General features: G+C 40.7%; 1 protein-coding gene across 6 annotated transcripts in view; it reads left to right on the forward strand.

Moving 5' to 3' along the window:
* The window catches only part of adamts3 (ADAM metallopeptidase with thrombospondin type 1 motif, 3), a 129,722-nt gene that overhangs the window by 91,996 nt on the left and 12,718 nt on the right, over positions 1-25,008 (forward strand). For 2 of the 6 annotated variants that reach the window (XM_054773824.1, XM_054773829.1), the window contains 8 exons: positions 4,384-4,497; positions 6,435-6,580; positions 9,819-9,994; positions 12,498-12,631; positions 12,872-12,995; positions 16,888-16,971; positions 18,831-18,911; positions 22,933-23,096. In XM_054773824.1, coding sequence (XP_054629799.1) covers positions 4,384-4,497; positions 6,435-6,580; positions 9,819-9,994; positions 12,498-12,631; positions 12,872-12,995; positions 16,888-16,971; positions 18,831-18,911; positions 22,933-23,096 — 1,023 coding nt within the window. The remainder of the gene's footprint in view (positions 1-4,383; positions 4,498-6,434; positions 6,581-9,818; positions 9,995-12,497; positions 12,632-12,871; positions 12,996-16,887; positions 16,972-18,830; positions 18,912-22,932; positions 23,097-25,008) is intronic. The other 4 variants (XM_054773825.1, XM_054773826.1, XM_054773827.1 and 1 more) reach the window with 4 other exon arrangements.

A 25,008-nucleotide genomic window follows, 5' to 3' on the forward strand; every position in this document is an offset into this window, starting at 1 on the left:
TTTTTTAATTAAATTAAAAATGTTACCATAATTATTGTCTTGCTATTACTGTTTTTATTTACTATTAACATTAATATTAACGGCGGTTCTTCTTTTTACACTTGTATTACAGGCAAGCATGTTAAAATGTTTCTTTAAAAAAAAAACACCCCGTTTATAATGTTTGCTTTGTTTATACTGTATATAAAATGAAATGAAATGAGTGTTTTTTTCTACTGCTTTCTGGGCCTGTTCAGGGTCACACGTGTGCTGGAGCCTATACCAGTTGAATTTCAACAATGAAATGAAATGAAATCGGATATTTTCTGTGGGAAAACGAGATTGTAACTATAAACCAGAGCTGTAGTTAGAATGTCCCACATTGAGCCCACATTCTGTATGTTTCATTTTTGTCTTGAGCAAACTTCCACGATGCATGTTTGTTATTCCCTCTCGCTTCCTCACTTAAAAAAAGCCAGTGTTCTCCTCCTCCTCCTCCTCCCCCCCTCATCGTGTCTCTCCTGAATCATTTCTTCAGAGAGTCTAAAGAAACTGACAGTGTAGCAGCATACATTCATTAAGGACGCGTGTGTGTGTGTGTGTGTGTGTGTTTGTGTGTGTGTGGGGTTCTTTTCAAAAGAGAGAGGGGAAATTGTCGCTGTGGGATTTGGCGGCTGACGGTGAAGAGAGGCGCAACAAATCTCATAAATCCCCAAAAAGCCAGGAGAGCGAGTGGTAGCTTCCTTCCAGCAGCAAATGTTGAAATGGTTTTATGTACAGATGCCTTCTGACAGCATGATGCTAATAAGATTAGCTTCTTGTTAAAGTGGTGACTCCACTTATTCTGCCACCGGGATTACGTTTTACCAGTGGTCAACCTCTGATTGGTTTTAGTTTTGGAAACAATTTGTCCCATAGGAAATAATGCAAATAGAAATAATGTGTTCTAGTGTGTGTGTGTGTGTGTGTGTGTGTGTGTATGTATATATGTGTGTGTGTGTATGTGTGTGTGTGTGTGTGTGTGTGTGTGTATATATATATATATATATATATATATATATATATATATATATATATATATATATATCAAAAAAATGAGAGGAACACTTGCAAAACACATCAGATCTAAACTGGGGGAAAATGATGTTGAATGTGTTTCCTGATAATAAGTGGGTGATGTATTAGTAACAAAATGATGCCACATCATTTGATAGAAATGAAAATGATCACCCTATAGAGGGGGGAAATCAAAGACACCCCAAAAATGAAAGTGAAAAAATGATGCAGCACACTGGTCCATTTAGCTAAAATGTCATTGTAGCAACTCAAAATGATTCTCAGTAGTTTGTGTGGCCCCCACGTGCTTGTACGCATGCCTGACAACGTGGGGGCATGCTCCTAATGACACTACGGATGGTGTCCTGGGGGATCTCCTCCCAGATCTGAACCGGGGCATCACTGCGGTACCTGGACGCATGGAGGAGATTCCAGGAGACAGGTAGTTACTCCAGGAGAGCTGGACAGGGCCGTAGAAGGTCCTTCAACCCTCAGCAGGATCGGTATCTGCTCCTTTGTGCAAGGAGGAACAGGATGAGCACTGCCAGAGCCCTACAAAATGACCTCCAGCACGCCACTGGTATGAATGTTTCTGACCAAACAATCAGAAACAGGCTCCATGAGGGTGGCCTGAGGGCCCGACGTCCTGTAGTGGGCCCTGTGCTCACTGCCCAGCACCGTAGAGCTTGATTGGCATTTGCCATAGACCACCAGAATTGGCAACTACACCACTGGTGCCCTGTGCTCTTCCCTGATGAGAGCAAGTTCAACCTGAGCACATGCGACAGACGTGAAAGGGTCTGGAGATGCCGTGGAGAACGTTATGCTGCCTGCAACATCATTCAGCATGACCGGTTTGGTGGTGGGTCAGTGATGGTCTGGGGAGGCATATCCCTGGAAGGACGCACAGACCTCTACAGGTTAGATAATGGCACCCTGACTGCTATTAGGTATCGGGATGAAATCCTTGGACCCATTGTCAGAACCTACGCTGCTGCAGTGGGACCTGGGTTCCTCCTGGTCCACGACAATGCCCGACCTCATGTGGCTAGTGTATGCAGGTAGTTCCTGGAGGATGAAGGAATTGATACCATTGACTGGCCCCCACGTTCACCTGACCTAAACCCAATAGAACACCTCTGGGACATTATGTTTAGGTCCATCCGGCACCGCCAGGTTGCTCCTCAGACTGTCCAGGAGCTCATGGATGCCCTGGTCCAGATCTGGGAGGAGATCCCCCAGGACACCATCCGTAGTGTCATTAGGAGCATGCCCCCACGTTGTCAGGCATGCGTACAAGCACGTGGGGGCCACACAAACTACTGAGAATCATTTTGAGTTGCTACAATGACATTTTAGCAAAATGGACCAGTGTGCTGCATCATTTTTTCACTTTCATTTTTGGGGTGTCTTTGATTTCCCCCCTCTATAGGGTGATCATTTTCATTTCTATCAAATGATGTGGCATCATTTTGTTACTAATACATCACCCACTTATTATCAGGAAACATATTCAACATCATTTTCCCCCAGTTTAGATCTGATGTGTTTTTGAAGTATTCTTCTCATTTTTTTGAGCAGTGTATATATATATATATATATATATTATATTTTATATTTAGAAAGTTTAAAATAGCCTTTTGTCTTTTGAAACATAAATACACTTACTGTAATGATAAATGTATAATGTATATAATTCTAATAAAGGTATGATTAATATGAATGTTATTATGTAATATTGATTACAAGTCCAAAGGGAATATTAGAGGAATATATTCAGGCATTCTATCAAGGGAATGACTAACACTTTACAACAAGGTAACCCAAACCACTGCTCATCAGTTACTCATTAGTTCTTCATTAGTTCCTCAGTAACTACTCTAGCCTTATTTCCCCAGTAACTACTCTACTCATTAGTTCTTCATTAGTTCCTCAGTAACTACTCTAGCCTTATTTCCCCAGTAACTACTCTACTCATTAGTTCTTCATTAGTTCCTCAGTAACTACTGTATTTACTAAGCAGGGAGGCCCAGACTTCCCTCTTCTTCGTCCAGCTCTACCCCGCAGATCCCCAGGCGTTCCCAGGCCAGTTGGTAGACATAGTCTCTCCAACGTGTCCTGGGTCTTCCTCAAGGCCTTCTACCAGTCGGACTTGTTCGGGAGGCATCCTGACCAGATGATCTGGCTCCTCTCAATGCGGAGGAGTAGCGGTTCTACTCCGCTCTCTCCGTCTCTCCCGGATGACACTGCTTCTCACTAAGGAAGAGGCCAGCCACCCTACGGAGAAAATTCATTTCGGCCGCTTGTACCCGGGATCTTGTTCTTTCGGTCACTACCCAAAGCTCATGACCGTAGGTGAGGGTAGGAACGTAGAAATTGAGAGCTTTGCCTTTCGGCTCAGCTCCCTCTTCACCACAATGGACCGATGTAGAGTTGGCGTCACTGCAGACGCCGCACAAGTTCGCCTGTCTATCTTGCGTTCCATCCTTCCCTCACTCCCTCAGACCCCGAGGTACCTAAACTCCTCCACTTGGGGCAGGATCTGATTCCCGACCGAGATGGCACTCCACCCTTTTCCGGGCGAGAACCATGAACTTGGACTTGGAGGTGCTGATTCACACTCGGCTGTGAACCGATCCAGTGAAAGTTGAAGCCAGCAGGACCACATCATCTGCAAAAAACAGAGACTCAATCCTGCAGCCACCAAACCGGAACTCTCAACGCCCTGGCTGCGCCTAGATTTCTGTCCATATACTGTAAGTAATGAACAGAATCGGTGACAAAGGGCAGCCCTGGCGGAGTCCAACCCTCACTGGAAACGGGTCCGACTTATTGGCCGCAATGCGAGCCAAACTCTGACACATACAGGGAACCAAGAGCCTGAATTAGCTGGTCCGATACCCTATACTCCCGAGTATAGAGTGTGCCTTATGCTTGAACATAGTGTTAAATTTCAAAATTGCACTAAATAAGATCACAGAATCAGATATGTCACTTTATGTGCAACGAATATATGCAAAACAGGAATTTGACTCAAATGTTGCTCAATTTGACTTAAAAACAAACAAAACAAGTCATGAGTTGTGTATTACATATTTTGATGTCATTTTTGACTCTCTGAAAAAGTCTACACTGTGTAGCTCCCATGTGCCTGCCAGAACATGAATACTGGTGAGCTTTTTCGCCAGCGAAAGCCTTTCAAATCCATTTCAAGATCGATACAGTATGTAGACGACGACTACATTTGTCCTTTTCCATTTGGCTTTATTTTTAAACTTCCTCTGCATGTGGGTGAAAACGTCAATGACCGCTATTTTTTGGTGACGTTTAATATCTTTTCTCTTTCAGTTCCGCACATTCGACCCGTGCAAACAGCTTTGGTGCAGTCATCCAGACAACCCTTACTTCTGCAAGACCAAGAAGGGCCCGCCCCTGGATGGGACAGAATGTGCACCTGGGAAGGTAGGTCTTAGCTCTTACATGACATAACAAAACATGATGTTGACTGAAACTGCCGCATTTACAACGACAATGCTTCCACTCCAACACAGTCACTGAGCACATGGCGTACCACAAGGATCCATGCTCGATCCGCTTCTGTTCTCCCTCTCTGCCACCTTCTGCAACATTCATTCACTCCCAAACCTCAATTCTGTTTTTCTAGTACATCCTAGTATTACTATATTATGTCTTAAACAGTAAAACATGTCTATGACTCTATGTTTTGCTCATTTTATTTCCTGCAATAAAACACACGACAAGGGCTCATTTTAAAAACATAATGCACCTGGAACCTTCAGAAAAGTAGTGTTTTCTGCCATTTTTGTGTGCTGCTGGGACCCCCGATGAAGCTGTGGGAGGTTTCCCCAACCTCCCAGACCAGAAAAGTGCTGTTGAAGCGACGAAACTGAGATTTAAAAAAACAAAACTTTAATAATGTTGTGGAGTACATGAAAAAGTGGAAAGGAACATGTACGAACTCTTTGATGGTCATGGTCATGGTCATTTTTTAAGCTCCAGAACTAATGTTGTAACACGCCTGATTTTCACACTAACAGCTGAGTAGCCATACATTTAAAGCACATAGAGAGGTATATTTTTTAAAAAACAAAAAAAAATAACTAGGGGTGTCCCAATCCGATATTGATATCAAATATCGGTCTAATATCAGCCAAAAAAACAGTATTGAACTATATCGGCTTACAAGCAGTCCATTCCGGCCTCTGCACCGGCACGTCTATCCAGCAGCAGCACTTGAGCCCATGCAATCAGCGGTGCTAGAGTGTTTAGCAAGGAGTAGGAGTGATGTCAGCCGTCTGCATGTGTTTTTCATTAAAGTCCGAACAAGACGTTGCAGCTGAATGCAAAACTTGTCATGCACAAGTTTGCCTTGGTGGCACGGAACCGGTGAAGTTTAACACAACCAACCTCATTGCCAGCTTCCTGAAACATCGACCACAGTTTGACACATTTGAAAAGCGTGAGAAACCCCCACGGGACGGCAAAAAGTAAGAGAAAAGAGCCGGCCCCTGTCGGTGGTGAGTAATGTCGGGTTTAAACTCTTCATTGAGCACATCGAGCCTCCCTAAGTTATGCTGGTCGTCCATAAAACTACACACCACATGCATCAAAAGTAAATGGGGGACTTCGCCACGCTACTAAACAAATAAGTATCGATATCGGTATCCGACGATATTCAAGGCTGCAATATTGAAATGGGATCGGAAGTGAAAAAGTTGTATCGGGACACACCTACAACAAACTACATGCCGACAACCACAGCTGTTAGTACCGATGTTGTTTGACCCCACCCTTAATTTATAGGCGATTCTGCAGATAGAGGGGTTAACTTGACCATTTACGGTAAATGTACATCTAATATCGCAATACAGTTGTCCCTCGTTTATCGCAGTTAATTGGTTCCAGACCCAAACAAGATAACTGAATTTCCGCGAAGTAGGATTCGAAGTAGAAAGCATGTTTGCGATCTTCTAAATAGTGTACGTTTTTTTAACATTATTAGAGCCCTCTAGACATGACAAAAAAAGCCCGTATATATACCCCAATATAGTAGATCTAATCAGAGAAACGTTAGCTGCCACGTTAGCAGTTCTGGAGTTAGTAAAAACAACTGAAAACATTTCAAGCTGCTGTGCCTCTGCTGAGTGGAATCAGGCATTCATGGGCTGTTTTCAACAAGTTACACTTTGAGATGTGTTTGCAAATGCTGTTGATACAGCCGAGACGGAGTGAACAGAATGAACAAAAGGGGGCAAAGCGTGGAGCCTTGAGGGACGCTGTGTGTACAGTGATTTGTGATCTGAAATGACACCGTTTTCTTCTGTTGGCTGTAATTCTACGTACCGTCTTAACCCAACTTTATTCCATCTTTGGTCCAGTGGTGCTACAAAGGCCACTGCATGTGGAAAAACCCTCACCAGGTCAAGCAAGATGGCGGCTGGGGCTCTTGGAGCAAATATGGCTCCTGCTCGCGCTCCTGTGGAACGGGAGTACGCTTCCGGACGCGCCAGTGCAACAACCCCGTGTAAGTCGCCAACGTACACCGACATCATCTGTATATTTAATCGTATTTAGCCACTGCGGAGGAGTTGCTTGACTGAAGCATGGTTTCTTCTGCTCCAAGTCACGGCTCTGAATCGAGCATGGGTTTCACGCGAGAACATTTAATTGAGCTTGAAGCCAGAAAAAACAATAAAATATTTGATTTTCTTGATGTTGGATCTTCAAAGTTTTATAATCCTCAAGACGAATAGCACTCTGCTTGAAGTTTTATTTCACAGACATAATGAAATTGGAACGCTTCATCAAGTATGTCCAAGAGCCACAGATGCTCCAACAAGACCTTTGCCACAAATTCATCCGCTAATGCTAATTGGTGCAAAAAGATATAATGATTATAGCTATTATAGCTATGTATTAAAAAATAAATAAATACAATCATAATAAATAAAAATAATACAATAATTATACATTAAAAAATACAGGCAACAGCTTCTTTTTTTTTTTTTTTTACTAAAACATAAAAAAATAGACTTCATGAAGTAAAATAGGACACAAAAGATCAAATGTCCCGCAAACAGTAGGAGAAAGCAAATGTATATTTTTATGTATTCATTATTATGACCATATAAAATTATACTATTTTAATGACACCATGATTCTATCTTTTTATTTACTGTATTTGTTTTTACTCAAAGCATATTCAAAGCACCTGGAGGTGGCGCTCCTTAAACGAAACACGATAAAGTGTAGAACTCAAAAGGCAGTGAGACAATGTACCGTAACAGTGGAACCGCGGTTAGCGTTAGGGTTGTGCGTCGAGTCTCGAGCATCGATGGGAACCGGGACTGACATTCCCATTCTCCCGGGATTGTTCAGATTTTTAAATTTAGATTACTAGTTTTGATGCTCTGTCTGCCGACCGGAAGGAATAGCTGCGAACACCAACGAAGAAGAAGCCGGTGAGCACTAACGAAGAAGAAGTGGCTACAAAGTTTGGCATATCTTCGTAATAAAAGCGGTCGGCTCAGCGTAACATTTGCGACACGATGATATCATGCAAAGGAAGGGTGCACGACCCACATGTTTGAACATGCCAGGGGTGGTCAAACTTTGTGACTTATGGACCACATTGGGTTAAAAATGTTGGCGGAGGGGCCGTGTATACTGTATATAGGTGATCGTGAAACAGAACGACATATTTGCTTACGGTGCAACAAAACAAAAACACAACAAATCCACAGCAACTGAACACATCACATAAACCAGCTACTACTACTACTACTACTACTACTACTACGTGGGTGATAAACAACAACTAAGCACTAAACGCGTGACTTCAAACTGTTATTTCCAAATGCCCGCAAGGCATGCTGGGTAGTCCAGTGGCAACAACAATATGAACTATGAACAATAAAACATTGGATATCAAGGATACGTTAACCGCTCCTTGTTTACTTCTCTGACGACCTACATATTTTGCAATCAAGCAAAAATGCGACAAACACGGCAAAATGTACGAGTACCACAAGCTACCCAGCATGTCTTGCGGCTGTAATATATGGGTGTTTTTTTGGCATGGGTATTGCACGTAGATATTTATGTGTGCCCACATGGTGCAGTTGGTGGGTTAATTTGTGCCTCATGTGTGTTGACGTGTTGTGTCTTTTGGATCGCTTTCTTGTACAAGCTACAGATGGACTCTTTTGGTGGTTCAGGTGTGCCGGCTACAGTTTTGATGTTAAAGGTTTAAAACAAAAAAACAGGAATTTGGAAATGCCCGGAGGCAGTTTGCCCTAAGCAGTCGCAATTACGGAAGTCAGACAATAAATGACGTCTGTCTCATGCCAATGTTAGCTAGGGTTCCGGGATACCCGCTGATGTTGTGGAAGTCGGGTGTAAATAATGGAAGGGAGCCACGGCGGCAGGATGCAAGTTTATTCATGTACACAGCTTTGAACTTCATCCTGTTCACTGTGGAAAGAAAATAAGGGTGTCATTAAAAAGTAGCTTACATTAACATTGAGGCAGAAAAGTATACTAGTTCTAATATGGTACTTCAAGACTCATAGCTCAGAGACAAACCTTTTACTATTTGTTATTGATATTATTCATATTCTGCACCAAGTTAGTGCATGTTTAAGGAAACGAGGAATCGGAATTGGAACTGAAATTGTTCAAACAATGCCTAAACCCAAATCATTCATTTCTTACAAAAGGTCTGACTCTAACCGAAACGGATGTTAACCAAATAAATCTTTCCCATAAATTATGTAAATCCAATTAATCTGTTGCAGAAAGCCAAAAATGTTAACACAAAACGCGTTTTTATAGTTTGACATACAGAAAACAACTGCGAATGCATACAAATACATAGAAATGATGAATGAAAGGGATAAATGAACTTTTAAGGTTACGTTTACCTTCATTGAAGACGTCATTCTTGACATGACTGAAAACAGGAAGATGGTGGTGGTTGATCTCGCTGCCATATCGTCTTCAGTGAAGGTAAAACATTCATTTCATTCCTCAGTTATATGCATTTAGATTTGTTTTATGCATGTCAAACTGTAAATACGTGTTTTGACATCCTAGACGGGCGACGTAACTTCTGGTTCCTGTTGCCATTTTGTTTAGCTAGCTAATAGGATGCTAACAGGGATGGAAGCTTTATGATGAAAAAAGATACATTATTCAATTCAATTCAATTTATTTTTGTAGCGCCAAGTCACAACAGCAGTTGTCTGATGGCACTCTACACATGAAGGTCGCAAATGAAAACAGAGAACCAACTGATACCCCACATGAGCAAGCACTTGGCGACGGAGGCAAGGAAAAACTTCCTGTGTGGAAGAAACCTTTGGCATTAATAACGCCGTCACCACGTGGTGTGTTTGACAGAAAAATAGTAGCACAGGTAAGACAGTAGGGGTGCATATTTGGACACATTTTCACCCTTTTACGTACAGCGGTTCGGGAGTAGAAGCACTCACAAGTAAATACTTGTTCATATGTTCATATGTAACAGTTTCACCTGTGGGCGCCGTCATGTGAATGTTAAACAAAATAAATAAATAAGAAGGTGAAAGCCATTACCTACCAAGAAAGAAGGAAAAGGTCTGCTAACAACTTGGAGAGGAAATGAAAAGCTCCGCTTTTGTACCACCACGTGAGGGCTTCTTTGAAGTGACAGCCCCTCAAAGGCTGTTTTAAAGATATCACTCTTGTACGTTTCAAGCTAATTTTGCCTTTCTCCTCCCAAGTCCTGCCAACGGCGGGCAAGACTGCGTGGGACTGAACTACGAGTATCAGCTGTGCAACACCCACGACTGTCCCAAGCACTTTGAAGACTTCCGAGCTCAGCAGTGTCAGCTCCGCAACTCCCACTTTGAGTTCCAAAACGCCAAACACCACTGGCTGCCTTACGAGCATACAGACGGTGAGTCACAAAAGAAACACCTGTCTGTTATGAAGTGCACTGTTGTTCTCAGCGGGGTTTGGCACTTTAATGCACTTTAATGCACTGACGTTTTGTGCACAGAGTAACACAAGGTCGCCTTTTGAAAGGGGGCGGTGGAAAATGTCTTTTTTTTTTTGCTACTTGAAATGAGTCAACGTTTTGAAAATACTTCAGCCTAATTGGAAAAACTACATTTCAAGAAGTATTTGATTATCATTATTATTATTCATTGTGCGCATATATATATATATATATATATATATATATATATATATATATATATATATATATATATATATATATATATATATATATATATATATATATATATATACATATATATATATATATATATATACATATATACATACACACACACACACACACACACACACACACACACACACACTGTATTTTGCATTCATGCAACCCCTTCAGTACCGGGCCATTTTAGACGATTTTGAGTGATCTTTCAAGGCACACAGAATATTGTGTTCTGTGGCTACATAAACATACCAGGAGAAAGATTAGACTCCTGTCTTTCATCAGAAAAAAAATGTTTGTTTCTACCTTTTTCCATTCTTTAGTAATCAGCAGTAGAACATAGGTAAGTTTCAGGAAAATATCAGTTCCCAACTAAAAAAAGGGAGGAAAAACAGCTTTTTGTGAAAAATACATTTATTTACAAGCACTTATCATTTCAGTAGCAAGTAACCTTTGCAAAAATGTGAGAATTGTTGCTGCATGCTTTGACTGGGAAATGAAAAACGTCTAAGACCAAGGAGATCATCTTTGGCAGGAAGAAACCTCAGCATCAGCGTGTTTATTGATGGAAAGTACATAGAGGTGGTTGAGTCTGATAAATATATGGGAATCAACAAACCACACTCAAATGTGGCACACAAAAAAAGAAATTGCACATTTTCTATCAATCTGTGGTGGCCAGTCCTGTGGTTTTTGGTGTTGTTTGTTGCTTGATGAGCTGATCGGGAAGTGTGTGTCTGTGAGGGGTCTCTGTGGGGGAGTTGGTGGAGAAGATGATGAGGTGTCTGATGCGGGTCATCCTCTACAACGGCAGGCGCCCTGCAATGAGACTCTTGCTGCCGCAATAAAAATTTCAGGAGAGGTTGAGGAAATGCTTCATCTCTGCTGCTGTGCGGCTACACAACAGCTGCTGCTGCACTTTATTCATATCGCTAGTAGGACTAATATTGTGGTGCTGGGTTTTTGGTGGATATTGCTGATTGCTGATTTTTATGTGCTGCCCGACACATGATCTGACTAAAAGATAGCATTAAGATCAATGTGAGCTTAAAAATGGCAGTTTCCATGGGATATTTTTGGTCACGTGTGCCATTTTAAGCAAATTGAAGAAACAATGATGAAATACCACCTATATTCATTCAAAACAGCCAAAATGGTTTGAAATAAATTTAAAAAAAATGAATGGCACAAAATGTCCCTTTCATTTCTTTAGGGTTAAAATCTTCAAAATAGAATTTAATATGTACATTTCAGGCAACGATTGACGTTTAAAGTGGGAGTAAAAACTATGAATATGACGCGTTACTCTTAACAAGGATCTTTTATTCCAGGGATTCTCAACCGGTCTAAACCTGGGGCCTACATTTACCACTGGTCATTAGGTCGCAACCCACTCTTATCTCAGTCATTTTTATTATTCTTTATGCTTTGATTTAAGTCATGAAATTTGTTATTTTTGTTCCACTTTTATTTAAGTCATTGTAATTTTTAAAATATTTTTCACTGTTTTATTTAAGTCATTTCTACTTTTATTTATTTGTATTATTTTTCTACACTTTTTGAAGTTATTTTTAATTATTAGTTTTTTATCTTATCTGTGCTTTTAATTTTAAGTCATTTTTATTTATTTTTTTACGCTCTTATTTAAGTCAGTTTTATTCCTATTTATTTTAAAGTATTTTTTTACGCTTTTATTTAATTGTATTTTTTTTATACTTTTATTTAATTAATTTTTATTTTTTTACACTTATTTCAGTCGTTTTGATTTTTATTGTATGTTTTTACACTTAAGTTGCCTTTAATTTTTATTAATTTGATTAAGTTTATGCTCTTCTTTAAGTCATCTATATGTGTATTTGTTTTACACTTTTATGTAAGTGTACAGTTTCAAGTCATTTCTATTTTTATTTGTATTTTTTACACATTTAAGACATTTTTATTTTTATGCTTTTATTTATTTTTTTATTATCATTTTTTTACATGTTTAAGTAATTTTGTATTTATATAACTTTTTACACTTAAGTGATTTTTCTTTTATATTTATTTATGCCTTCATTTGTTTTATTTATATTTAATATGCTTTTGTTGAAGTATAAAAATGTATATTAGAGGAATTTTTAAAGATTTTTGTCAAGCAAATGAGGAAGAATATGATCGGCATCATCAAGCCAAATGAAATCTCAAAAAGACAATTAACATAATGTTCCCATCATGACAGCCAACAAGAGATGCCACTTGCACTGCCAGTCGAAGGAGACGGGGGACGTGTCCTACATGAAACAACTGGTGCATGATGGGACGCGATGCTCCTACAAGGACGCCTACAGTGTCTGCGTCCGCGGGGAGTGTGTGGTAAGGCCATGAGACCATGCAAATGACATGCAGAAGGTTGCGAACATGTTCTCTCTTATGTAAGTGACGGCGTAACTGGAGTTACCATTGGGACTTTTAATAAGTTCCAAAGCCCAGCAGACATCCGCCACCTGATTCTATCACTGAATTAATGAATCTGGGAAGGTGAACGTTTGCTAATCTCTGCACTTTTGTGTTTTTTTTGCGGGGGGGTCGGGGGGTGTGTGTGGGTGTCTTCAGAAAGTTGGCTGCGACAAAGAAATCGGCTCAAACAAAGTAGAGGACAAATGCGGCGTCTGTGGCGGGGACAATTCCCACTGCCGCACCGTTAAAGGGACCTTCACTCGGACACCCAAGAAAGCGGGTAAGCTATCCTTGAGTGGAACCTCCACAGTCGAACACAAGCTAAGATTTATTAAGTGTACTGTACAGTAGGGGTGTTACGGCACATGTATTTCTCATTATTAGGGGTGTCACGAGACACTCATTTCACGAGATGAGCCGATACACGAGATTGGGTCTACGAGACGAGATTGTAACATTACAGTACAATGAAAAAATATTAAACATATGACAACATATTGCAATCTACTAATAGAATTTCTACTACGTTACACTCTTCTGCACTCTGTGTGTGTGTGTGTGTGTGTGTATGCTGGCGGCCCCGCCTCTACCCACTGAGACAAAGAGACTGTATGACTGACAGAAAGGCTCACGCCGTTCACACTGTTCTATGGAAGAAACGCGCCAAGGTGCTGAAACCAATGCACAGAGTGAACTCTCTTCCTGCCTGTTTGGAGGCGAAAGATGAGGAAAACAGACACACCTGCACATGGCAATGTATTGAGGCAGGCAAAATGATCATGTTCATTTTCATTTATTATCATCCCAGGCGCAGTGCCTGCTTTTTCTGAACGAAAAATGTTGTCACGTTTTAATCTTGTGAGATCTTGTGGCACCCCTAGTAATTAGATTTTTTTGTGTGGAACATTTGGTGCAGAGGTGTACTGAGTTTCCACACGATACACAGGAAGTGTAACTACCTTGCGGTATAGTCACGCTGTGTCTACTCGGCAAACAAATACAGCCTTTGGCTATTAATGAGTGTGTGTCGTGTATACTAAGCGTGTTTATGTTCACGTTTGCATTGTAAAATTCAGAATTCGATTTTGGAGGTTCCATTGTGGGTTTTTCCACCCATGGGTTCGTTGATTCATTTTATCTTTATTTTATACATGATTTCTCCATGGTTGTGCTTGCTCCTGACCAACCACATTAACTTCTAACCCCCAATTTCCACTGAAACGGTGACGCTGGCGTCATGTCAGTTATTGTCAACAACTCAGGTAATTAACTTTAAAAGCGGGAGACACTATGGCAGCAGGACTAAAAAAAAAAAGAATGACCCTACCAATCTGCATCCAAAAGATAACTGGGCTGTGAAGTTGGAAATGTTTAAAACGCTGAAATATGCACATGGTTGCGGCCGGGTGAAGCTGTCTCACGCCGATAGTTAAGAGAAGGCTTTTTAGCAAAACCAACCATTTGGACTTTTCACACATTGCTGCTTAAATTAGCTTGGATCTCAGTGACCTGCTAATGCATGAGAGGCACAAGCTGGGGGCTCAGTCTTTTCCATCAGTACAGAATTTGCATGGTAGGTGTATATTGTAACGGAGACAATGAATTTTAAAAAAAATCCAGAAAAAAACTAATTAAAGGTTATGAATTCATTTGTATTTGATTGAAGGAAATAAGTATTTGATCCCCAACCAACCACAAAGCATTCTGACCACTACAGGCTGCTTATGTGCCCATGAAGCACACAAAGAAGTCTTTGCCCTTTAGGAAAAGCGGGGGCGACGTTAACCGAGGTACCGTTGTATTATTTATGAATCTGCTTCAAAAAAGTTCCCAAACTATTTTGAATGTTCTACCAACCAATGACAAGCCTCAGCTCCTCATCCAAGTACATTTGTTTATGAACCCGCTGCCACTTCCGGCTTGCTTACTGTATATGGAACGTATACATTGAAAGCTGATAGGCAGCCATGGGGCGGTTGGGGGTGGGCTGCATCTGTGACAGCTGTCAAAGTCATCACAGCCAAGTGCTAGCTTTGGGAAACTTCTGAAACACCGTGGAAATAATTCAACTTACTTCTAGAAGCTACAGTACATTCATCAACTGTGTATGCGCGGGCTCTTATGCCGACGTTTTAATTGAAACCGCTTCCCCTCGGGTTATCTCCCCGCAACAGACGCACCGTGACGCTCACCACTGGCGGCCATGTATCAAAAATACCATATATTGAATTACTTGACATAGCCTTCATTAAACCCTGTGCCACTTTGATTTAGACATAAACCCCACACTAATAACTTCATAAAACATGCAAAGAAAAGACACTTTATTCATCAGCTATACTTCGCAAAGCTACAGCCCACCTCGTCATTTCGCCAGGGTGCATAAATGATAACAGCTATGTTAAATCTAGCACATTTTGCTTGTATTGTCGTCAGAATTCAATTTGAGCCATGGTCTGGAATGGATCTGACGCTTCAATCTTCTCTGAATAATCTCCCACAATGCCGAATCTTGACTAATGAGAGCTTGGCGACAAAGACCAGCCGATAGCCTTTAAAATGGCAGCTTCATCACAAGGTTGAAATGAATCTTTTTGTGATCATCTAACGTCATCTGACCCGCGTCTAACACGTCACGTCTTTTAACAGGGAAACCGTTAAGCAAGAGAGCCCAAAAAGAAAACCCTTTGTTGGAAAAGGCAATATGCAAGTATCCACTGTTATCTGCTGACAATCTCTTCTTTGCTGCTGTCCAGCTTATAGAGCAGATCACTGCCTCCACACACCTTTTAGACACCTCACCTCATATAAACATGAAAGAAAAGCTTTGGAAATGGCTGTTTGGGGTTGGTATTTGTCTGTTGTAACAATGACTGTGATTTATACCGCTGGAAACCCTGTTTATTGCCTTTCAAATGACACCCCTTTTATAATATAGTTACTACTAATCTAATCTACTAATTATATAGTAGACATAATAAGAGTAAATAAGCCATTTAAGACGTAAATAAAACTCCTGCTTGTGTGTGTCACAGTAAATGTGTTCCCTAGGGGACCTTAGTGGCGGGCGGACTGATGTGTGGAAGACAGGAAGCGATTAATGACACCGAGTGGCCAATGTAGGATACTACACTCACAATTATAATGCTTTTTCTGCCTTGTATTTGTATTTTAGTTCATTTAGTGCTGATGCTTGAAAATGCTAAATTCAGGCCAAGGATAAGTAATTTGCTTAAATAGGCAAATTTTTTTCTAATAGTTGTCCGTATTCAACCACAAAAGAGCAATCATTTATGAATTCATTAATTTTTGAAAAAACGCGATAGAGTGAGGGCGTGATGTTTGAACGGCGGTGTCGCGAGGGACGACTGTACCGCTATACAAGCTGTACAATGACTACACTGAAGCATAAGCCTTTCTACACTACAGTATTGTCCCTTGCTAAGACATAAACATGTTTGCTCCAATGTGTATAATAAATCATTTAAAAAGCGTATTTAGTTTGTGTCCTCGACGCATGAGCCAGGTTGTGACAAATGTGATGCAACATGTATTGCAAAGAAGCACTGTTACAACAGAGGAATAATCCACCAAAAACAAATGTCCAAACTTTTGTGTGTTTACATTGCTTTTTTGTTACTAATTGCAAGCGTCAAGGCAATGTATTTTTCAATGTATGGTCATTTCATGTGATTATCTCTGCAGCAGTCTAACAGTCAAATGGGCTCTTTGTGTATAATGTCTCCGGCAGAACCTTTTAGAGCCAATCTAGCCTGGCAATCTTGGCCTTTTATCTACTCATTCATTGGCACGCTATGACTGGAAGTCTTTGTTTTTCATGACAAGCAGCTACTTTTCCCTCCTTTATCAAATTGGAGGTTTTTATCAGGTTAGATTGCCTGCTATGTCCTCTGCACACGGCGCAATGAGTAGCACCTGCTGCTTTGGCACCTGATGCAACCTCGCCGAAGCCAATAACGTGCCAGGAGACCTGGGCCAGCCTGTCGAATCCGGGGGCAAGCAATTACGCCCCTGCTGCTTTTGTCCTGGTGGTTGGGAAGTGAGACCCCCGCTAGCCCAAATGATTTACCTCCTCCACCTCCACTCCATTGTCTGCTGTGCCTCATCAAAACACCTGCAAAGTAAACTAACATCATTCATTTCATTTCTAGGGAAAACCAGAGGAGCCTTCTCTTTACCCAAAGGCGCTCGGAATGTGTTTTTAAATGAAAGTGAGGACTTTAGAAATGTGATGGGTGAGTCACAGGCAGTTTGTAGGTGCTGGACATCCCTGCTAGACTTTGCTGACTCGTAGTTGTTGTTTTTCATTCGCACTTTGTAGGAAAATATTCATGTCAAAACAAGAGCAGACCTCCGCCAAGGCTAAATGAGATAAGTGCAACAAATTACAACCTAATCTTGAAGCATCTCAACATCTTAAATGAGATCCTCTGTGTTGCTTTGCTACAAAATGCAAAACCAGGATGAAACATTGTAAATTCAGAGGCATATCTAGCTCTGCATGTGCTTTAAAATGTTGATATGGCTACTAAGCTGTTGGTGTGAAGTTTGCCGTACTGTTGTTTACAATGAACTCATCAGCGCTGAATGCTGGCTTCCTCGTTACTGCTATTACAGCATTGGTTCTGTTGCTGCAGTGTTCTACCGTGCTGTATGTGAGTGTACTATGGTCGCCAGGTGCTTGGTCTACATAAGCAAATAACCGCATGTTGTCACTAATTAGCCCTGAGTCCAAAAAAAAATAATCTTTAACAGCTGTGGCTGCATTTAAAGTATGATGAACAATCAGCATCCAGCAGCTTTATCTTCCTCTGCATGCGCTTTAAAATGCCAGTTGCGCTACTTGTGTGTCACACTTGTCCTACTGTTGGATACAATGAACTCATCAGCATTATTAATTATTAATGCTGGCTTGCTCCTTACTGCTACTGTGTTGTGTAATATAGTTGTTCAAAAATTAATGAATCAAAAATTAAAAGTATGAACACGTCAATACTATTATGATAAAAAGTCATAATTTTCATAAAGTGGAATTATGAGGTTTTGGCAGACATTGATATAGTCCAATTGACACCTCTTTTCAATTAACCGCAGAGTCGCCTATAGTCGCCGGGTGCTTGGTCTACATAAGCAAATGACCGCACAGGTTTCTTAATTAGCGCTGGGTCAAGAAAACTTTCTCATTAAAAGCTTTGTCTGAAACATTGCAAATTCAGAGGCATGTCTACCTCTGCATGCGCTTTAAAACATGTAGTAACGAGGTATGACTACTCAGCTGTTGGTGTGAAGCTACAACATTGGTTTTGTTGCTGCTGTATTGTGCAAAATGCTTAAAGGATACTAAAAGGGAGAACATGTCAATCCTATTAAAAGCCATAATTTCCATAAAGTGGAGACATTAGGTTTTTGCAGACGTTGATGCCGCAAATGCTTCGATTACAGTCTCCTATAGTCGCCGGGTGCTTGGTCTACATAAGCAATTAACTGCATGGGTCTCTAGTTAGCGCTGGGTCAAAATAAACAATAAAATGTCTCATTAACAGCTGTGGCTGCATTGAAGTATCATGAGCATCCAGCAGCTGTCTGCCTCTGCATGTGCTTTAAAATGCCAGTTGTGCTACATGTGTGTTACACAATGAACTCATCAGTTTGCACCTTACCGCTATTACAACATTGGTTCTGTTGCTTCTGTGTTGTGTACCATTACATATTCATAAATGAAAAGTGAAAAGTACACAGGGAATCCCATCACGTTAAACAGTCATAATAGCCATAGAGTGGGTTTCATTAACTTGTGGCTGTAAAAGTGATTATTTTTAATTAACCAGATGGATGCTCAGCCTAATCTCCTTGGTGGAGGTAATGCTTATTTCATCTTCATTACCCAAGTTTCCTTTCATGTGCGAATGAAAATAAAAACCTCTTCCCGCAGGAGAATGGATGATTTCCTGTTTTTCCACCCCGGCTGCATTCCTGGAGCTTCTTTGTAGAGCAAAGCGAACATGCGGGATGTCCACCACTGCAAACAAACCATTTCTGCTCATCTTATTCGTCTCTGTCTTTCTTGTCTTTCCTTCCCCGCTCTCGGCGAAAGGCTACCTTAAGATGTTTCTCATTCCTCCTGGAGCTAGACATGTGATCATCCAAGAACACGAGGCCTCCCCTCAAATTCTTGGTAAGTGTGATGTCGCTAACAATCGCAGATCATTTCCACAGGAGACTAATGGACAGGTGTGTAAAATGTACACTTTGCTGCATAATATACTTCCTATCCTCTTTGTAGCAGAAGAAGCCTTTACACCAGGGGTGTCCAAAGTGCAGCCCGCAGCTGTTTTTTATTGGCCCGGGACACATTCTATAATACAATAAAACAAAAAATTAAAGACAAAAAACAGCAACAATTTTACAAGAATAAAGCTGAATTATTAGTCATAAAATTATGAAGAAAAGATGTGTTTTACCAGCATAAAGTTTACATTTTAGAATAAATATAATAAATATATTATGAAAAAAAGAGACTTTCAGACAATAAAGTTGTAATATTATGAAGAAAAATCGTATTTCTTAAATTAGTTATTAAAAAAAATATATAATCGATTAAAACTAAACTTGAAATATTAAAGAAAAAATAAAGTCATCTTATGAAAATACAAAATAGAAATAAAGCTGCAGTTTGGTTGCGAAAGACTTATAATACTATGACAATAACGTCAAAATATTATGGAAATAAAAATAATTAATCATTATAAAAATTGCTTGAAAAAAATGTTAATCAAAAATACAAGGAAGACTTATGACCAGAAAAAGGGGCATCAAAAAATCCAGGTCCAGGTACTAGGTTTGAAAAATATAAAAGGCCTTTAATTTAATGGGTTCCAAGTATTTTAATGTTTTGCAGCCCATCGTCATACACTGGTGTGAAAAAGTGTTTGCCACCTTCCGGATTTCTGTCTTTTTTCTGTTTGTCACACTTCAATGTTTCAGATCATCAAACAAATGTAAATATTAGTCAACGACAACACAACTCAACACAAAATCCAAAGCTACATGTCCCTGTGTGAAAAAGTGATTGCCCCCTAAAGCTAATAAGTGGTTGGCCCCCCTTAGCAGCAACAACTGCAATCAAGCGTTTGCCATAACTTGCAATGAGTCTCTTCCAGCACTGTGGAGGAATTTTGCAGAATTGTTGTCATTCAGCCACATTGGAGGCTTTTCCTTTATAAGGTCATGCCACAGCATCTCAATAGGGTTCAGGTCAGGACTTGGACTAGACCACTCCAAAGTCTTCATCCATTCAGAAGTGGACTTGCTGGTGTGTTTTGGATCATTGTCCTGCTGCAGAACCCAAGTTGCTTTCAGCTTGAGGTCACCAACAGATGGCCGGACATTCTCCTTCAGCACAATTCATGCTTCCATTTATCACAGCAAGTCTTCCAGGTCCTGAAGCAGCAAAACAGCCCCAGACCGTCACACTACCACCACCATATTTTACTGTTTGTATGGTGTCCTTTTTCTGAAATGCTGCACTCTGGGGGTAATTTTAGTTGGCCGGCCACTCCTGGGAAGGTTCACCACTGTTCCATGTTTTGGACATTTGTGGATAATGGCTCTCACTGTGGTTGGCTGGAGTCCCAAAGCTTTAGAAATGACTTTATAACCTTTTACACACTGATAGATCTCAATTCATCTCAGTTATGTTTAAACGGGGGGCAATCACTTTTTAACACAAGGCCATGTATGTTTGGATTTTTTTTCTCCCCATTGGAAAAACTGCATTTTGTGTTCAGTTGTGTTGTCATTGACTAATATTTAAATTTGTTTGTTGAGCTGCAAAAAATAAGAAATCAGGAAGGGGTCAAACACTTTTTCACACCACTGTAAGTCTTCCTCTTGGTTTTTTTTATATATTCCCTTCCATGAGCAGCGCTCCAGTCCCCTCTCTCTAAAAACATGTAAATGTTGAAATATTTGGAAAATAAAAAAACAGAAATGGAAAAGAAATGAACAAAAATAATGTAATTAAGGGAGAAATAGTTCATACACTTTTTCATCTACTGTATATCACAAGGCCGAGATGCAGGCTGATTTTTCTATCAATACATATTACTTCTCAGCACATGGGCTGGTTTAAAAATACATAAATATCAAAGTGGTCCGTCCATCCTTTGATTTTTCAGTATGCGGCCCTCGATGGGAAATGTTTGGACACCCCTGCTGTCCACTCTCCTGAACATGCATTATTCATCCACTGATTAAAAAGGCTCCTGGGTGAGCGCTGGCTAAAGGCGAGTTTTTACAGCATTGAATTGTTGGCAGTGGAGAAGACTGAGAAATAAAGTCAGACTAAGCCGACGAACATACTATAAATAAATAAATAAATCTTGTCTCCTGGATTTATAGATATTATAAATTAGCCCTAGGTGTGACCCTGACTGTTAGAAAGTCCAAGACATCCTTTCGGTCTGTGTCTCTCTGCCAGGCAGCAATAAGGACGTAATACGGACCCCCAGCCAGCGGAACTGTCTTATTTCCTGCCCAGGGACAATGATCTCATTTCAAATCATGCCCATCTGTCTGGGCAGACGTTAGTCCTAAGAATAAATCATGTTACGTGTTCAGGTTAATGATTACTGACCCATTAGGATGAAAATGATGATGATGTTGGGTTTCTTGATAAGCTTCTTACGCTGTAGATACAAACATGTTTGTTTTATTTGTAATGAAAGAGCCCGATTGCTTTGCATGTTAAGGCTTTGTTTGTAGTAAGGTGGTACTGACGTTACCTTAAACAGCGACTGACACAAACACTTCACATGTTCTTTTTTTTCCCCCCCCAGTTTCTGCTCCAAGGAATGTGAACTGATCTGGTTCTTTTCAATCTGCTGCATGCATAGTAGTAGTGTTGTGGTATACCAGATCGGTCCTAAAGGCCCCATAGTCGACTGTTTGTCACCAATTTATTCTTAGAGGTTCCATAGTAGTGGTTCATAGTACTGGGAACACGCCGTTTTGTGTGTCTGTAGCTTTAATGCTAATGAGCTGCGTTTGTCTCCGACAGAGCATGTGTCTCCAAGAAGTATCCTCTTTTAGCATAGCTATGTGAGCTACTGTGCTAACATTACTGTCACATTTATTCAGGAAGGCCATACTAGGTGAGCCTGTTGCCTAAAGATAATCAGAATGATTCCATGTACAGCTCCCATGTCTGTAGCTATAGCTGAGAGAGCTCCAGGCTAAATTTTAAGATGTGTAGCGAAGCCTGCTTTTTATAATAACATCATTCAAATTCAATGTTGCATAATAGAGGACCTGTAAAACTACTGTAGGCAGGAAGGGGTTTTGGTTTTGTCTCAGGACCAACTCTATTGTAACGCCAGTCAAGACCAAAATTGTGGAGCTTTGTTTGAGTAAAGATGTTTTCACAGTGGCACCCTTTGGCCCGCATCTTTACGAGAACACTTTGAGCTTTTTGGTGCAGTTAATTTCATCAAGTTTGAAAGCGTTAACTGAAGTGACGTACAGACAAAATCAAGTGGTCCAACAAGGTGGTTCAACTATAACCTTTCAGCTGAGAAATGAACCGACCAGGTACAAGCGTAAACATGTAACTTCAGGTAGTAAACAAATGAAAACGGCACCTTTCACAACAGTTTAGCATGTCTTAGCGCGTCCTTTCACTCGGGGGGAAAACGGCAAGTCCAAACTATGCTCCCATGTGGGACTGGCAAAACAAATTTGGCAACATTGGCACAAATAAGCACACTTTACAACATAAGAACTCAAAGACTTGCACCATGGGTGTCGGAAAGGGGGGTGGAGGTGTTCCAGCGCAGGAACGTCGCAGCCACAAGATTTAAGAAAAAAATACGGCAAGATTTTTGGCTATGGCAGTTCGTAGAGACATCTGTGCAAAAATCGGAGTTGTACTGTTCACACTGACATGAAAAAATCAGATCCAGGTCATATATGAGCAAAACATTGGAATTAACCTGCAGTATGAACAAAGCCTTGGTCTTGGTCTTGGTCTTGACTTGGCCTCAATTTTTGGCATCATGGTGTCTCTTCATCCCAAAGCAAAGCATAGCGCTCTGGTAGGAACCCTCCCACAGCATTTGCCCGTCTGTGATTAATTGTGGGGCGGGTTGTTGTTTGTATCAGCGTAGCGGTTTGTCCTCCTGACCAATGACTGATTGCAGCAATCAAGAACCAGGCGACGGGCCACTACATCCTCAACGGCAAAGGAGAGGAGCTGAAGTCCAGAAGCTTCATCGACTTAGGCGTGGAGTGGCACTACATCATCGAGGAGGACGTGGAGACGCTGCACACAGACGGACCCCTGCATGACCCCGTGGTGGTTCTGGTGAGAAGAAGACCTTTGCTGTCTTTTGTGGGAATCTGTTCAAAAGCGCTTTTATTGCCTCACCCAAGGCAAGGCAAGTGTATTTATAGAGCACAATTCCAACATAGAGGAGTGTCTGTGATACATAACAGCGTATCTGGGCTCAGTTCTAACTATATGCTTTAGCAAAGAGATGACTTTTGAGTTTACTTTTAAATAGGGAGAGGATGTCTGCCCCCCGGATTGCGTGGGAGAGATGGTTCCACAACAGAGGAGCCTGATAACTAAATGCTCTACCTCGCATTCAAAGTGCTTTCACACTGACTTTTTTTTTTTTTTTTAGACATGACTCGCGACAAGCTGCGTATAAGAACCAATTATTAAATACAACTTAGCATAATGAAGAACCAGTGGGAACATTGGACATTCAACTTGAGATATTTAATAGTGCTGACATTTTCTACAGTAAGGAGCGCTCTGGTCATATAGCGCAGCAGGCGGAGCTCAACCGGCCTACGCAAAACTTTCAGGCGCAATAACAAAAGACACTTTTAAAAAATACATTTGTTAATAACTTTTGGAAGTAAGGGCTGTTATTTTATTTAAAAAAAACAACATAGTTAGAAATCCCACAGATTTTGCAAGTTTATGTTGTTTTGTTTTATTGCCGTCTGTCCTTGAACGCACCATAGTTGTGTTCTCAGATGATGCACAGATACGAATTACACGGTGCTGTTCCCGTTCGTCTTTCACCTCCTATTTGTTCCCAAATACTGATACTCTGTGGCAATGCATAAATGTGCATATTTGTCACACCTTACAATATTATCAGCTGATGTTGTGGATGTCTTACTTTTATGAACAATACATAATAAATAAATATCATTAGACCACCATAATGTACCACCCACCCAGGTTTGTAGGAAGACAAGCTTGTTCTGCTTCAAAAAAAAGATGGTCTATGTTTCTCATGGGACGACCCAGAAGGATAGTTGACTGGGTATGACAGGGTTCAGAAACCCTGATATAGCAGAAGATCTTTGCCTTGATTTCTTGCAGTAGGTCCTTAAAAACAGCGGCTAACTCCCGTCACAGAGAGGATCGAGGAGGCAGATGTTACCACTTGACTTATGCGGTGGAAAATTCCCGGTGGAGAAGAGAAATGAACTGCTCAATGACAAATTTGTCTTTTATCATATTTGTTCTGCAGAAGGGGAAGGCAGTTGAAACAAACCCTTAAGAGTCTGCCACAAGTGCCCCCCTGAAGGACAGGACAGAAGCATAGTTATACAAACCTTATGGGGACTTTATCGGGTGCAAGGGCGTATCCCGGGTTAATCAGAACCTGTTTTCCATGGAGACGCCATTGGAGAAACCTGTTTTTGGAGACTGGAGGTCTCTAGCCTCCAGCAAATAGTCATAACCAATCATAGTTTGTTTTCCAGCAAATCAGTCTTGACATGAATGTATGTTAGCAGAAATACTATGTTTGTTCAAATGCAATTGGCCTAATGGTAAAATATAATATTTCCATCACACTTATTATTGGTGCCATTAGGTTGCATTCATCCCAAAAGAAATGACCTCCTTTAAGTGACAGTATGAACTTTTAGCAACCATGCGTCAGTTCTGAAAGTACGGCGAGATGAGCATGAGTCAACAATGACTGAAGGAAATGAATGAAAAGTAAATGAATAAGGTCCCAGTATATAGCCCAGTGGGACCCCACAGGACAACAGGGCATGGCTGTATCATAACGTAAGAAATAATGCATTCATGTGTGTAATGCAATGTAATTGTAGCTGTATGTTTCCATATATGGAGACACGGGAAGGTCTGCTGTTTGACGCAGTCAAGGTCTTTGAGGATTTAAATCAAATCAGAGCCTCTCAAGAGTGAAGTGTCAATATGGCGAGGAGACGACACGCCACAT

This window comes from Dunckerocampus dactyliophorus, chromosome 4 (genome assembly GCF_027744805.1).
Source record: "Dunckerocampus dactyliophorus isolate RoL2022-P2 chromosome 4, RoL_Ddac_1.1, whole genome shotgun sequence".
In the NCBI taxonomy this organism is placed as follows: domain Eukaryota; kingdom Metazoa; phylum Chordata; class Actinopteri; order Syngnathiformes; family Syngnathidae; genus Dunckerocampus; species Dunckerocampus dactyliophorus.